At 57.0% G+C, this 13,171-nt stretch overlaps 2 protein-coding genes and 1 long non-coding RNA gene across 4 annotated transcripts; all 3 read left to right on the top strand.

Annotated features, from left to right (window-relative positions):
- The first annotated feature begins 3,499 nt into the window (after window positions 1–3,499).
- Window positions 3,500–4,713, top strand: LOC130538847 (uncharacterized). The gene is made up of 3 exons (XR_008953989.1): window positions 3,500–3,697; window positions 3,902–3,967; window positions 4,553–4,713. It is a non-coding gene; the product is annotated as an uncharacterized LOC130538847 (long non-coding RNA).
- A 1,791-nt stretch (window positions 4,714–6,504) lies between these two features.
- LOC130539231 (HERV-H LTR-associating protein 1) lies at window positions 6,505–8,725 on the top strand. Its single transcript, XM_057057437.1, has 6 exons — window positions 6,505–6,567; window positions 6,654–6,734; window positions 7,450–7,629; window positions 8,060–8,210; window positions 8,276–8,358; window positions 8,554–8,725. The coding sequence occupies exons 1-6, from the start codon at window positions 6,552–6,554 to the stop codon at window positions 8,595–8,597; spliced, it is 555 nt and encodes a 184-aa protein (XP_056913417.1). The 5' UTR covers window positions 6,505–6,551; the 3' UTR covers window positions 8,598–8,725.
- A 530-nt stretch (window positions 8,726–9,255) lies between these two features.
- oc90 (otoconin 90) lies at window positions 9,256–12,829 on the top strand. Of its 2 annotated transcripts, XM_057057435.1 has the most exons (14): window positions 9,257–9,641; window positions 9,709–9,765; window positions 9,836–10,010; window positions 10,077–10,183; window positions 10,283–10,423; window positions 10,709–10,792; window positions 10,876–10,926; window positions 11,034–11,201; window positions 11,316–11,420; window positions 11,647–11,739; window positions 11,853–12,021; window positions 12,085–12,191; window positions 12,260–12,457; window positions 12,527–12,829. In XM_057057435.1, exons 1-14 carry the CDS (start codon window positions 9,578–9,580, stop codon window positions 12,595–12,597), a joined length of 1,590 nt encoding a protein of 529 aa, XP_056913415.1. In that variant the 5' UTR covers window positions 9,257–9,577; the 3' UTR covers window positions 12,598–12,829. The 2 variants fall into 2 exon arrangements, with proteins under 2 accessions (XP_056913416.1, XP_056913415.1); XM_057057436.1 differs by lacking the exon at window positions 10,709–10,792 and having other exon boundaries at window positions 9,256–9,641.
- The last annotated feature ends 342 nt before the right edge of the window (window positions 12,830–13,171 follow it).

Below are 13,171 nucleotides of genomic sequence, written 5' to 3'. Positions count from 1 at the left end.
TAACCGTGACAGGAAATCAGTGTTGGGAGCAGGAAGTGACGGCAGCTGTGTTGCAACAGGAAGTAACTCCTCCGGTGGCCTTCGGTGCTCCTCTTCATCAGGGTCACTGTGATGATGATGATGACGATGATGATGATGATGATGATGCAAACCTCTTCTTCTCTTCTGTCTCTGATCCAGGATCATTTATCAATAAAGTTTTGATTTGAAAACTGTTTGAGTTGTTTAGAATGAAGAACACACACACAGACTCTCTCCCCTCTCTCTCCTCCCTCTCTCCTCCCTCTCCTCCCCCTCCCCTCCTCTACTCCCTCTCCTCCCTCTCTCTCCTCCCCCTCTCCTCCCCCTCCCCTCCTCCCTCTCTCCTCTCTCTCCTCCCTCTCCTCCTCTCTCTCCTCCCCCTCTCCTCCCTCTCTCCTCTCTCTCCTCTCTCTCCTCCCTCTCCTCCTCTCTCCTCCCCTCTCTCCTCTCTCTCCTCCCTCTCCTCCCTCTCTCCTCCCCCTCCCCTCCTCTCCTCCCTCTCCTCTCTCTCTCCTCCCTCTCTCTCCTCCCTCTCTCCTCCTCTCCTCCTCTCTCTCCTCCCCCTCTCCTCCCTCTCTCCTCCTCTCTCTCCTCCTCTCTCCTCCCCCTCTCCTCCCTCTCTCCTCCTCCCCCTCTCCTCCCTCTCCTCCCTCTCTCCTCCCCCTCTCCTCTCCTCCCTCTCTCCTCCCCCCCCTCTCCTCCCTCTCTCCTCTCTCTGGTGCTCATTTATCCTCTGCTCAGTTCTTCATTTTCCACTCCAGGTGTGTGTCCGTCTCTTGTTGCCATGGTGATTTGACCTGACTGGGGTGAGTTCTGAGCTTCTCTTTCTTCCTGTTTATTGATGATCAATCATTGATAATCAGCTCTTGATAATAGTGACGAAACAAAGGTGTCGTCTGGTGTTAAACTATTAAAGCTAGAAAAGGTTTATAAAATAATATAGCAATATATAGTATAATGTTTAATGTTCATAACTGAAGCTAATCATCAATAATCAGTCATCAATAATCAGTCATCAATAATCAGTCATCAATAATCAGTCATCAATAATCAGTCATCAATAATCAGTCATCAATAATCAGTCATCAATGACGTCTTCTGATCACAGAGGATCATGGGGGATTCCCACAGAGCAAAACATCAGTTATTCACCTCCACAGCCTTCATCCTCCTCCTCCTCCTCACACACAGTAGGTGTGAGTGTGTGTGTGAGTGAGTGTGTGAGAGTGAGTGAGTGTGAGTGAGTGTGTGAGAGTGTGTGTGTGAGAGTGTGTGTGTGTGTGTGTGTGAGAGTGTGTGTGTGTGTGTGCGAGAGTGTGTGAGAGTGAGTGTGAGTGAGTGTGTGAGAGTGGTGTGTGTGAGAGTGTGTGTGTGTGTGTGGTGTGAGAGTGTTGATAGTGTGTGTGTGAGAGTGTGTGTGTGGTGTGTGTGTGCGCGTGTGTGTGTGTGTTGTGGCGCGCATGTGTGTCGAGTGTGTGTGCGCGTGTGTGTGCGCGTGTGTGTGCGCGCTTGTGTGTGTGCGCGTGTGTGTGTGTGTCCTGCGCGTGTGCGTGGTGCGTGCGTGCGTGTGCGTGTGTGTGTGTGTGTGTGTGCCTCGTGTGTGTGTGTGTGTCGTGCGTGTGCGTGTTGCGTTGTGCGTGTGTGTGTGGTGTTGTTGTGTGTTGCGCGTGTGCGTGCGTGCGTGTGCGGTGTGTTGTGCCGCGTGTGTGTTGTGTGCGCGTGTGTGGTGTGCGTGTGTGTGTGCGCGCGTGTGGGCGTGTGTGTGCGCGTGTGTGTGTGCGCGTGTGTGTGTGTGTCCGTGCGCGTGTGCTTGTGCGTGCGTGCGTGTAGGTGTGTGTGTGGTGTGTGTGTGCGCGTGTGTGTGTTGTGTGCGTGCGTGTGCGTGCGCGTGTGTGTGTGTGTGTGTGTGTGTGTGCGCGTGTGCGTGAGTGCGTGTGCGTGCGTGCGTGTGCGTGCGTGTGTGAGCGTGTGTGTGTGCGAGTGTGTGTGTGTGTGCGCGGTGTGTGTGTGTGTGCGCGCGTGTGTGCGAGTGAGTGTGCGTGCGTGTGTGGCGTGTGTGTGTGCGCTGGTGTGTGTGTGTGTGTGTGGTGCGCGAGTGTGCGAGTGTGTGTGTGCTGTGTGTGTGTGTGTGTGGTGTGTGTGTGCGCGTGTGTGTGTGTGTGTGAGAGAGTGTGTGAGCGTGTGTGTGTCGCGTGTGTGTGCCGTGTGTGTGTAGCGCGTGTGTGTGTGCGTGTGTGGTGTGTGTTGTTCCGTGCGAGGCGTGTGAGTTCGTGCCGTGCGTGTGCGTGGGTGTGTGTGTGTTGTGTGGTGTGTGTGTGTGTGTGTGTGTCGTGCGTGTGTTCGCGTTGTTGTGTGTGGTTTGTGTTGTGTGTGTGTTTGTCGTGTGCGTGCGTGCGTGTGCGTGTGTGTGTGAGCGTGTGTGTGTGTGCGCGTGTGTGTGTACGTGTGTGTGTGCGCGACGTGTGTGCGCGTGTGTGTGCGCGTGTGTGTGTGCGCGTGTGTGGTGTGTGTCCGTGCGCGTGTGCGTGTGCTGCGTGCGTGTGCGTGTGTGTGTGTGTGTGGTGCGCGCGTTGTGTGTGTGTGTGCGTGGTGTGCGTGCGCGTGTGTGTTGTGTGTGTGTGTCGAGACGTGTGCGTGCGTGCGTGTGCGTGTGTGTGTGAGAGCGTGTGTGTGTGTGCGCGTGTGTGTGTGCGTGTGGGTGTGTGAGAGCGTGTGTGCGCGTGTGTGTGCGTGCGCGCGTGTGCGTGCGCGTGTGTGTGTGTGTCCGTGCGCGTGTGCGTGTGCGTGCGTGCGTGTGCGTGTGTGTGTGTGTGTGTGGTGGCGATGTGTGTGTGTGTGCGTGGTGTGCGTGCGCGTGTGTGTTGTTGTGTGTGTGCGCGTGTGCGTGCGTGCGTGTGCGTGTGTGTGTGCGCGCGTGTGTGTGTGTGCGCGTGGTGTGTTGCGTGTGTGTGTGCGCGCGTGTGTGTGAGAGTGTGTGTGTTGTGAGTGAGTGTGTGTGAGTGTGTGTGTGAGAGTGCGTGTGAGAGTGTGTGTGTGAGTGTGTGAGAGAGTGTGTGTGAGAGTGTGTGTGTGTGTGTGTGTGAGAGTGTGTGTGAGAGTGTGTGTGAGTGTGTGAGAGTGTGTGTGTGTGAGAGTGTGTGTTGTGTGTGTGTGTGTGAGAGTGTGTGTGAGTGTGTGAGAGAGTGTGTGTGAGAGTGTGTGTGTGTGAGAGTGTGTGTGTGTGTGAGAGTGTGTGTGTGAGAGTGTGTGTGTGTGAGTGTGTGTGTGTGTGTGAGAGTGTGTGTGTGTGAGTTGTGTGTGTGTGTGAGAGTGTGTGTGTGTGAGGTGTGGTGTGTGTGAGTGAGTGTGTGTGAGTGTGTGTGTGAGAGTGCGTGTGAGAGTGTGTGTGTGAGTGTGTGAGCGAGTGTTGTGTTGGTGTGTGTGTGTTGTGTGTGTGAGAGTGTGTGTGAGAGTGTGTGTGAGTGTGTGAGAGGTGTGTGTGAGAGTGTGTGTGTGTGTGTGTGAGAGTGTGTGTGAGTGTGTGAGAGAGTGTGTGTGAGAGTGTGTGTGTGTGTGTGTGTGTGTGTGTGTGTGAGAGTGTGGTTACATTTCTATTGATCACTGATCAAACTAACATCAAATCATTGATGATGTTTCTCAGCAGGATCAGGAGACAGAAAAGAGGAGACGTCTGCAGGTCAGTGATCCGTCAGGGATCCGTCAGTGATCCGTCAGTGATCCGTCAGTGATTCAGATCCTGATCTGAATGTTTTGGATTAAATCCAGATGATCCATTAGTTCCTGCATTTGATCTTTGAGATCTATATTTAGATTTTCTGTCATCCAGATTTGAGCTGAATCTTCTTCTTCTTCTTCATCCACGTCTGCTCTTATTTCCCAGAATCCCTTGCAGAGCCCATCGACCTCACCCCCCTCGTCAATACTTTGATGAATTCCAGCCAATCAGGTAGATTCAGTCACCTCAGAGGTCACATGATCGACCACAGCAGCGTTGAAAACCTCAGTTTAGCCGTTCAACTCTCCTCGCCACCATCAGCTCATCAATAACGCTGCCTGATCAATACTCATTGATCAGGTCGGTGGGGCCGCGGCGCCCCCTGGTGGCCGTTCAGCCTCTTATCAAAGCCGATTTAAATTTGTCATTATTGATCATTGATTTGGTGTCTGCTGTGATTGTTGTTGTGAAGCTGCAGTGATCAGCTGCTGATCAATAATCGCTCATCATGAAGCTGCAGTGATCAGCTGCTGATCAATAATCGCTCATCATGAAGCTGCAGTGATCAGCTGCTGATCAATAATCGATCATCATGAAGCTGCAGTGATCAGCTGCTGATCAATAATCGATCATCATGAAGCTGCAGTGATCAGCTGCTGATCAATAATCGATCATCATGAAGCTGCAGTGATCAGCTGCTGATCAATAATCGATCATCATGAAGCTGCAGTGATCTGCTGATCAATAATCGATCATCATGAAGCTGCAGTGATCAGCTGCTGATCAATAATCGATCATCTCCTGTCTCTGTCTCAGGCTCCCAGCAGCTGTTCTCCCTCCTCACTGTGACGTCATACAGCGCCCTGCATAAACTCACCCTGCTGGTTTACAACAGTAACTCCTCAATCAATCAATAAAGCTATTGATCACCTGAACTGTAACTCCTCCACCTTGATACGGCTGATCAATAAAGCTATTGATCACCTGAACTGTAACTCCTCCACCTTGATACGGCTGATCAATAAAGCTATTGATCACCTGAACTGTAACTCCTCCACCTTGATACGGCTGATCAATAAAGCTATTGATCACCTGAACTGTAACTCCTCCACCTTGATACGGCTGATCAATAAAGCTATTGATCACCTGAACTGTTGCGCTGACGGAGCAGTTTTAGGCTGTTTAGTGGCTCCCTCTAGTGGCCCACCTATGTAACTGCATGCGTCTTTAATATTTAAATATTGGAATAATCAATAGCTTAGTGATATTTTATGACTATTACTGTTAATAACAATCCTTTATTACTAATGATTAGTGGTATTGGATTAAATTGGATTTTCATGTCATTAAACTGAATTTTACAGGCTTTAACTGAGAAAAATCGATTTTCGGTGTAAAATTGTTTCAGTTTCCAGCGTCAGAAGCTTCAGCAGCAGCTGGTTCAGAAGAAGGTTCTGTTACTGCGTCACCAACCACACCAATGACCTCACAGGTGAGGGCCGCAGGTGAGGGCCGCAGGTGAGGGCCGCAGGTGAGGGCCACAGGTGAGGGTGCACAGGTGAGGGCCGCAGGTGAGGGCCGCAGGTGAGGGCCGCAGGGGAGGGCGCACAGGTGAGGGCACACAGGTGAGGGCCGCAGGTGAGGGCCGCAGGGGAGGGCCGCAGGGGAGGGCCGCAGGTGAGGGCCGCAGGTGAGGGCCGCAGGGGAGGGCGCACAGGTGAGGGCCGCAGGTGAGGGCCGCAGGTGAGGGCCGCAGGAGAGGGCCGCAGGTGAGGGCACACAGGTGAGGGCCGCAGGTGAGGGCCGCAGGGGAGGGCCGCAGGGGAGGGCCGCAGGGGAGGGCCGCAGGTGAGGGCGCACAGGTGAGGGCCGCAGGTGAGGGCCGCAGGGGAGGGCCGCAGGTGAGGGCGCACAGGTGAGGGCGCACAGGTGAGGGCCGCAGGTGAGGGCGCACAGGTGAGGGCGCACAGGTGAGACCTCACAGGTGAGGGCACACAGGTGAGGGCGCACAGGTGAGGGCCGCAGGTGAGGGCCGCAGGTGAGGGCCGCAGGGGAGGGCCGCAGGTGAGGGCCGCAGGTGAGGGCCGCAGGTGAGGGCGCACAGGTGAGGGCCGCAGGTGAGGGCCGCAGGTGAGGGCACACAGGTGAGGGCCGCAGGTGAGGGCCGCAGGTGAGGGCACACAGGTGAGGGCCGCAGGTGAGGGCCGCAGGTGAGGGCCGCAGGGGAGGGCCGCAGGTGAGGGCCGCAGGTGAGGGCCGCAGGTGAGGGCGCACAGGTGAGGGCCGCAGGGGAGGGCCGCAGGGGAGGGCCTCAGGTGAGGGCGCACAGGTGAGGGCACACAGGTGAGGGCCGCAGGTGAGGGCGCACAGGTGAGGGCACACAGGTGAGGTCGCACAGGTGAGGGCGCACAGGTGAGACCTCACAGGTGAGGGCGCACAGGTGAGGGCACACAGGTGAGGTCACACAGGTGAGGACGCACAGGTGAGGGTGCACAGGTGAGGGTGCACAGGTGAGGGTGCACAGGTGAGGGTGCACAGGTGAGAACCTGCAGCTTGTTTGTCCTTCACGTGTCCTCTATCTTCAGACTTTAGCGCCATCCTGCTGGACGTGATGAGAAACTCCACCAGTTACGTCCACGAACTCTTCAAGTCGGCGTCCATCGTATCAGGTGGGCGGGGCTAACGTCTCACCTGTTGCTGTGGTTGCCGGTAGTGTTTGTGATGATGGAACTGGTGTGTGTGTGTGTGTGTGTGTGTGTGTGTGTGTGTGTCAGTGGGCCAGCGGAACCAGTCCACCTGTACCTACATCTGCCTGATGGCTGGGAGGACGGGTCAGTGCCGCCGGAGCCTCACGTGCACGCGCAGCGCGGCACCAGGCGTCGCCACCGTTGTTCACAGGTGTGTTGTTGTGCTGCAGGAGCGGAGGTGTCGCACCTGTGGGAGCTCCACTCCATCGCTCCCATCTTCAACCGCACCATCGGGGGCGCGCCTGGGCCAGGTGCGTGGCCTCCCGGCCGCCAGGGGGCAGCAGCGCCCCATTCGGGGGTTTCCCACTTTTTCATGTTTACGCGCATTTTCAATGAGACCAATGTGACTTTAGCGCAGTTTCCGCTTCACTACGAGTTTAGTACGTTTACGAGCTTCGTGCGTGTGATGATCTGATTTTAGCGTCCGAAACGCAGCAGCCGCCCGAGCGGAGCCGCGACTCCGGGCGGAGCCGCGACTCCGGGCGGAGCTCCGCGTTCACCGGCCGGGATGCGACGGCCGCTGCCGGAGGGTCTGGGGGAGGCGCCGCTGGTCACTCCTCATCAGAGCGGATCACACACATCTCACACCTGCTTCTCTTGTTTTATTCCTTATCTGCATTGTTTATGACTCATTTTCAGGTGACGTATTTTCTGTTAGCAGGGAATGTTAGCTAGCGCTGGCTAATCTCGGCTAGTTCCGTCCAACATACATTTGAATGGCACCGTCACCAACCATTAGCATTAGCATTAGCTTCCGCCGGGGTGTGAATGCTGTCAGACACCCGGGAGGCTGCTGAGAAGCGTCTCTGGTGGTGGGGAGCACAGCTGGGGGCTCCCTGGGGCCACGGCGGGCCCTCCTCCCGGGGTCCGGGGGTCCGCCCCATCAGGGTGGAGGACTAAAGCCCGTTACGGATTCCTGGAGGACCTGCTGACAACCTTCTGTTCTTCTCTGTTTCCATCCCACAGCAGGAACGGAGAGCACGCCGCTGCCTCCTCAACCCCGACCTGGAGCACCAGCAACCCGCCCAACTGGACCAGCAGCACCACCCTCAACATCTGCATCAGCACAGCTGGCGACGCAGCACAGCTTCACCTGGCCAGCGACCACGGAGACTACACTACCCAGCATGCCCCTGCAGACACCAGGTAAACGATCCAACAGAAGCAGCGTGAAGGTGAAGGTCTCCTGATTGATCCCTCCTCCTGGTCTCCATCACCCTGGAGGGGCTCGCAGGCCGCCGTAGCAACGGCCGCCTCCTGCCTAGCAACAAGCTCTGGGATGGAGCGCTGAGTTGTCATGACGTTTCTGTATTTAATCATTCCGTCACTGTCGAGAAGGTGAATATGTAGCATCACCTGCGGGGTGGGACGGGAGCGTTGCTAGGGACAACGACCACATTTACACAACAAAGTCCCTCATTTGAATCCGGATCCAGGCTGGCGGCGCGTGGCCACTGGGGGGCGCGCGCCTCCGCGTGGCCACTGGGGGGCGCTGGAGGAGACTCGGCTGGAAGCAGGAAGTGACGCGGGCGGTTCTGGGCCGTGGCTGACGTGACCTCTCCCCCTGTCTTGAGAGGCTGTCCCTCGGACCGGCCCGGTGGCCCGGCAGCTGTGGTTGCCATGACGACCGCCGGCGCCCAGGGGCTGCAGCGGTGCGTCCTGCAGCTGTGCAGCTTCTTCTCGCGGTGCGTCTGTGGACGTCTGCGCCGCCACACGCGGCCCAACAGGTGTCTGCGCCGCTCTCAGAACCTTTTGGATCCGTTCTGGTTCTAAAGGGCCGTTTCTGTTCCAGGTTCTGTGTCCACGGTCAGAACTGGTACCACAAACACGTGTCTGAGGTCTGCCGCCGTGCCCGGAGGACCTCCCCCTCCAGGAGTGAGTGTCCAAACCGGTTTGGACCGGCCCGGTTGGCCAGGCGGTCCAAGGTGGAGGAGGAGTCCAGAACGTCTAGAAGCATCAAGCCCAGCTGGGCGGAGCTTCAGTCCTCCAGAGTCCCGCCCCCTGGAGCGGCGCTGTGGCGTTCTCTCTGACCTTCATCACCTGACTCCGCCTCCTCGTCTGTGTCCTCAGATGTGAAACAAAGATGTGTGATCAGGATGTGTGAGGAGGCGTGACGAGAGAACCGGGCGCCACCGTCATCACCGCCACCTTCATCGGCGCCACCTTCATCAGCGCCACCTTCATCATCGCCACCTTCATCGGTGCCACCGTCATCATCGCCACCTTCATCGGTGCCACCGTCATCATCATCAGCGCCACCTTCATCATCGCCACCTTCATCATCGCCACCTTCATCATCATCGCCACCTTCATCAGCGCCACCGTCATCATCGCCACCTTCATCACCGCCACCTTCATCATCATCATCATCGCCACCTTCATCAGCGCCACCGTCATCACCGCCACCGTCATCAGCGCCACCGTCATCAGCGCCACACAGAGGCGTGACTGTAACAGATGCTGTGTCAATAAAGTTTGGTTGAGTTGAACAAACGCTTGCTGTTTTGGCATCATTGTGGCATCATCTGGCCCCGCCCCTCCCGCCACTGCCCTTACAACAGTGGCCTGTTGGCCCCGCCCCTCCCCCCACTGCCCTTACAACAGTGGCCTGTTGGCCCCGCCCCTCCCGCCACTGCCCTGTACAATAGCAGCCTGTTGGCCCCGCCCCTCCCGCCACTGCCCTTACAACAGTGGCCTGTTGGCCCCGCCCCTCCCCCCACTGCCCTGTACAATAGCGGCCTGTTGGCCCCGCCCCTCCCCCCACTGCCCTGTACAACAGCGGCCTGTTGGCCCCGCCCCTCCCCCCACTGCCCTTACAACAGCGGCCTGTTGGCCCCGCCCCTGCCGCCGCTCTTCTTCATTGATCTGAACTCCTCTGAGGAGACCAGGACCACCTCCTGAGACAAAGAGGACAAAGGCTCCTCTGTGGGGCCCCCAGGACCCCCACCGCCAGGGCGGAACACCTGCAGGGCGTCCCAGTCAGGTGACGGGTGGCAGCCAATCGGAGGAGGAGCCGAGCACCTTAAAGCTGCTCTGCAGGTACGAGCGCGAGTGAAGAAGCCGCGACTGCTGCAGGGACCCGCTAACGCCGCTGATGCTAACCAGCCCAGATCTGACGATGGTTCTGGTTCTGGTTCTGGTTCTGTCTCTTGCTCACGGTGAGTTGGACCCCGTGACCTTTGATCAGCTCCTCCCCGTTCGCTCACCTGTGCTGCTGCTCCTCAGCTCTGAGCGCTGCCGCGGCGTCCTGCTCCAGGTCACATGACGTGGACCACATGACCGGTAAGAACAGGCTGCGTCCAGCAGGGGGCGCCGGCCCGGCCGCTGACTCTCTCTTCTTCTGTGGTGCCAGAGTGCGTCGGCCAGCGCTTCTCCTGGCTGCACGCCGTCTTCCACGATCTGCCGTCGCTGCTGAACTTTGCGGCGAAGCTTCGCTGCTCGTCGGGTCTTTGTCCTCGAGACCTGGACGACTACGGCTGCACCTGCACACACCTGGTGGCCGGGGCCCCCGTGGATCCTCTGGACAGGTGAGTCCCGCCTGTGGGCCGCCGCCGCCCCAGACGGCCGGCGCGCTTGACTTCTTCTGTCCGCAGCTGCTGCCAGACGCACCGGCGTTGCTACGGCGACGCCGCCCCCTGCAGGCAGACGCCGCCGCCGCCGCCGCGCCTCCACGGCTGCTCCGCCCTCGACGCCCGCTGCGGTGAGCTGGCACCGCCTCACGGCTCGCTGCTAGCGTTAGCGGGCTGAGCTTACCGGAGCTAACAGATGCTAACTGCTGTTGTTGGCGTTGTCCCGACAGACGAGGGCGGCTGGTGCCAGCGGAGGTTCTGCCGCTGCGACCGGGCCGCCATCCAGTGCCTGAGCAACGCCTCCTATGACTCCGCCTTTAGGGGCGTCGCCGCCTCGTCCTGCCTCGCCACACAGACAGGAAGTGGTTCAGGTAACCCTTCATCTCTCTTCCCACAATGCAACAGTGGTTACTCCACGCGGCTACGTCTCCACCTCCGACCTCCATCCGAGTTTCCTCTGGTTACCGCGGTGACCAGAGTCGGGTGGGCGGGGCTACTCCAGTGGTCCTCAGGTGGTCTGTTTAACGCGTCTCTGAGCGAGTTCACTTCCTGGTCCGACTAACACTGCTGCTAACACAACATGAAATCAGCGTGTGTGTTCCGTCTGTGTCCACTGGAGGCAGCACACGGGTTTCTGATTCCAGCTGTTTTGACAGAGGTGAATCACACGATGAGCAGACTGAATGACAGCGACGTCACATCATCACTGGCTCCGCCCCCACCCACAACGCCATTAGATGGTATACTAGTTCCCCAGATGCTAACGTGTTTGGCGGCTGTTAGCTTGCAGCAGCGCTGTGAGTCCCCTCTGTCCGTCTTTCAGGTTCCATTGATGCAGAGACGGACGATGCTAACGCTTCCGCCAGCAGCCACGGTGAGCCCCTCAACTAGCTGTTAGCTGGTGATGCTAACGCGGTGCATTCCTGAAAACAAGCAGCTGATTCTGTGAGCGTTAGCTACAAGTGGGTGGGTTTGTTGCAGAGCTGCTCAGAGTGACCACGGGAGTCGAACCATCAACTCCAGGACCTGCGACCACCAGTGAGTCGCCTGTAGGAGGAGCAGGAGACCCCATCCAGCCGATCACCTCTGCACCCAGGAGCTTAGCCACGCCCTCTGAAGAGGACGATGATGACGATGATGAAGAGCTTGGTAACAGAGCAACTGTAGCCGGGACACGTGGATGCCGTCCTCTGCCCGACAATGACTGAAGCTAACGTGCTACAGCTAACACGCAGAATTTTGTCATAAAAATTGACTTCCCAGAACTCGAGACGACGGCGCTCAAAGCTGGACAGGAACAGGAAGCTGTGAAACCAACACAGGAAGTTCCGTGCGTGGACGACAGCTCGCAGCAGGAAAACACAGACGGTACTTTGATCACCTGTACAACCATCTGGAAACCACGCCCCTTTCCTAAATTAGCTGTGTTGGCTAAACCAAACTAGCAAGTTAGCTGTTGGCTAACTTAGCGAAACACCTTTCTGAGTCACGCTAACTTACAGATGTGTGTGAGCAGCTGGATGACAGTTAAGCTAACGCTCGGCAGCATTCTTAGATTAGCAAACGCTGATATTAGCTGCGTTTATCTTTGCAGATGACGATGTGGCTCAGAAGCGGACGGTTCCGTCCTGCTCGCTGCTCGAGTCTGTCGGGTCATCGGAGGTCCAGCAGCAGTCGGAGGCTAAAGGTGACGAGGCTTCCTGATCTGCTCTCACCACCCAGTCAGATGAACTGGTAGCATCGCTCATCTCTCACGCTAACACAACGCGCTAACATAGCGTGCTAACCTGTCTCTGGCAGAATGCAGCGACTCGTTCACGATCTACGGCCCCGACGGGCGAGCGCGGCGGACGGCGTCCCTGGGTGCGATGCTGCGCTGCCTGACGGGACGATGTCCCCACGAGTACGAGATGTACGGCTGCTACTGCGGCCGCGGGCGGGGCGGGCGTCCCGTGGACCAGCTGGACAGGTCAGCCACAGGAAGTGATGTCACTGAGGAGGTTTGAGGCTAACGAGGTGATCTCCCGCTCAGGTGCTGCTTCCTCCACCGCTGCTGCTGGGCTCAGATCAGCTCGATGGGCTGCAGGTCCGACAGGAAGCTCAACGCTCTCATTTCCTGTGACAACAGGAAGCCGCGATGTAGGTGGGGCTGGTGGCGCCGCTGCGTCGGGATTGGCTGAGACGTTTAAAGACTGTTGCTGTTGCAGGTCGGGGCTCCTCGGTGTGTGACCAGCTGCAGTGTGCGTGTGATCGCACCACCGCCGAGTTATGGCGGCGGCGCCCTTCGACACAGGGGGGTCACGCCAGTGCGGTGGCCCCGCCCCCTCCTGCCGCCGGGCCGGGGGGCCTCCCGGGCCCCGCCTCCCCCCTCGGGCCAGTGAGGAGGCTGCTGCAGATCATGGCAGGTGAGAACAGGATGTTCACATCATGTGACAGGAAGCTGGAGACATGTTGATGATGTCATCTTCCTGCAGTGATGAGGGTTCTGACCAGCAGGACCCAGAACCTCCAACTGGGTCGTCCCTGGGTTCTGAGCTGCTCCTGATGTTGAGCTGGGGGGGCGGCCAGTGGGGGGCGCTGAGGAGGAGGAGGAAGAAGAGGAGGAAGAAGAGGAGGATTCTAGGAAGTGAAGTTAGTTAGTAAATGGGGGGGGGGGGGGGGGGGTGGTTGCTCAGGGGCACCCCAGCAGTGCTCTGTCTGTGCTGGGGTTTGAACTCCGAAGCTTCAGGGGAGTTTGGTCAGTCTGTGATTTTTATAATAAAGCTGTAAAAACCAAATCTGAGTTTTGAGTTAATAAAGGAGTAATAAAGTATTAATAAAGGAGTAGTAATAGAGTAGTAATAAAGGAGTAATAAAGTAGTAGTAATAGAGTAGTAATAAAGGAGTAATAAAGTAGTAGTAATAAAATAGTACTAATAGAGTAGTAAAAAGGAGTAATAAAGTAGTAGTAATAAAATAGTACTAATAGAGTAGTAATAAAGGAGTAATAAAGTAGTAGTAATAAAATAGTACTAATAGAGTAGTAAAAAGGAGTAATAAAGTATTAATAAAGTAGTAGTAATAAAGGAGTAATAAAGTAGTAGTAATAGAGTAGTAATATAAGCGTAATAAAGTATTAA

The sequence above is a fragment of the Takifugu flavidus genome, chromosome 15 (assembly GCF_003711565.1).
Source record: "Takifugu flavidus isolate HTHZ2018 chromosome 15, ASM371156v2, whole genome shotgun sequence".
Classification (NCBI taxonomy): Eukaryota; Metazoa; Chordata; class Actinopteri; order Tetraodontiformes; family Tetraodontidae; genus Takifugu; species Takifugu flavidus.
The sequence above is the reverse complement of the archived record's forward strand: the minus strand, read 5'-3'. Positions and strand labels throughout refer to the sequence as shown.

Bases quoted from the DNA above. Each gene is read 5' to 3' on its own strand.
- LOC130539231 (XM_057057437.1), top strand. The intron at 6,735-7,449 runs GTGCGTGGCCTC...TCCATCCCACAG, and splicing joins CGGGGGCGCGCCTGGGCCAG to CAGGAACGGAGAGCACGCCG. The intron at 7,630-8,059 runs GTAAACGATCCA...CTGTCTTGAGAG, and splicing joins CATGCCCCTGCAGACACCAG to GCTGTCCCTCGGACCGGCCC.
- oc90 (XM_057057435.1), top strand. From the start codon at position 9,578: ATGCTAACCAGCCCAGATCTGACGATGGTTCTGGTTCTGGTTCTGGTT. The intron at 9,642-9,708 runs GTGAGTTGGACC...GCTGCTCCTCAG, and splicing joins GGTTCTGTCTCTTGCTCACG to CTCTGAGCGCTGCCGCGGCG. The intron at 9,766-9,835 runs GTAAGAACAGGC...CTGTGGTGCCAG, and splicing joins TGACGTGGACCACATGACCG to AGTGCGTCGGCCAGCGCTTC.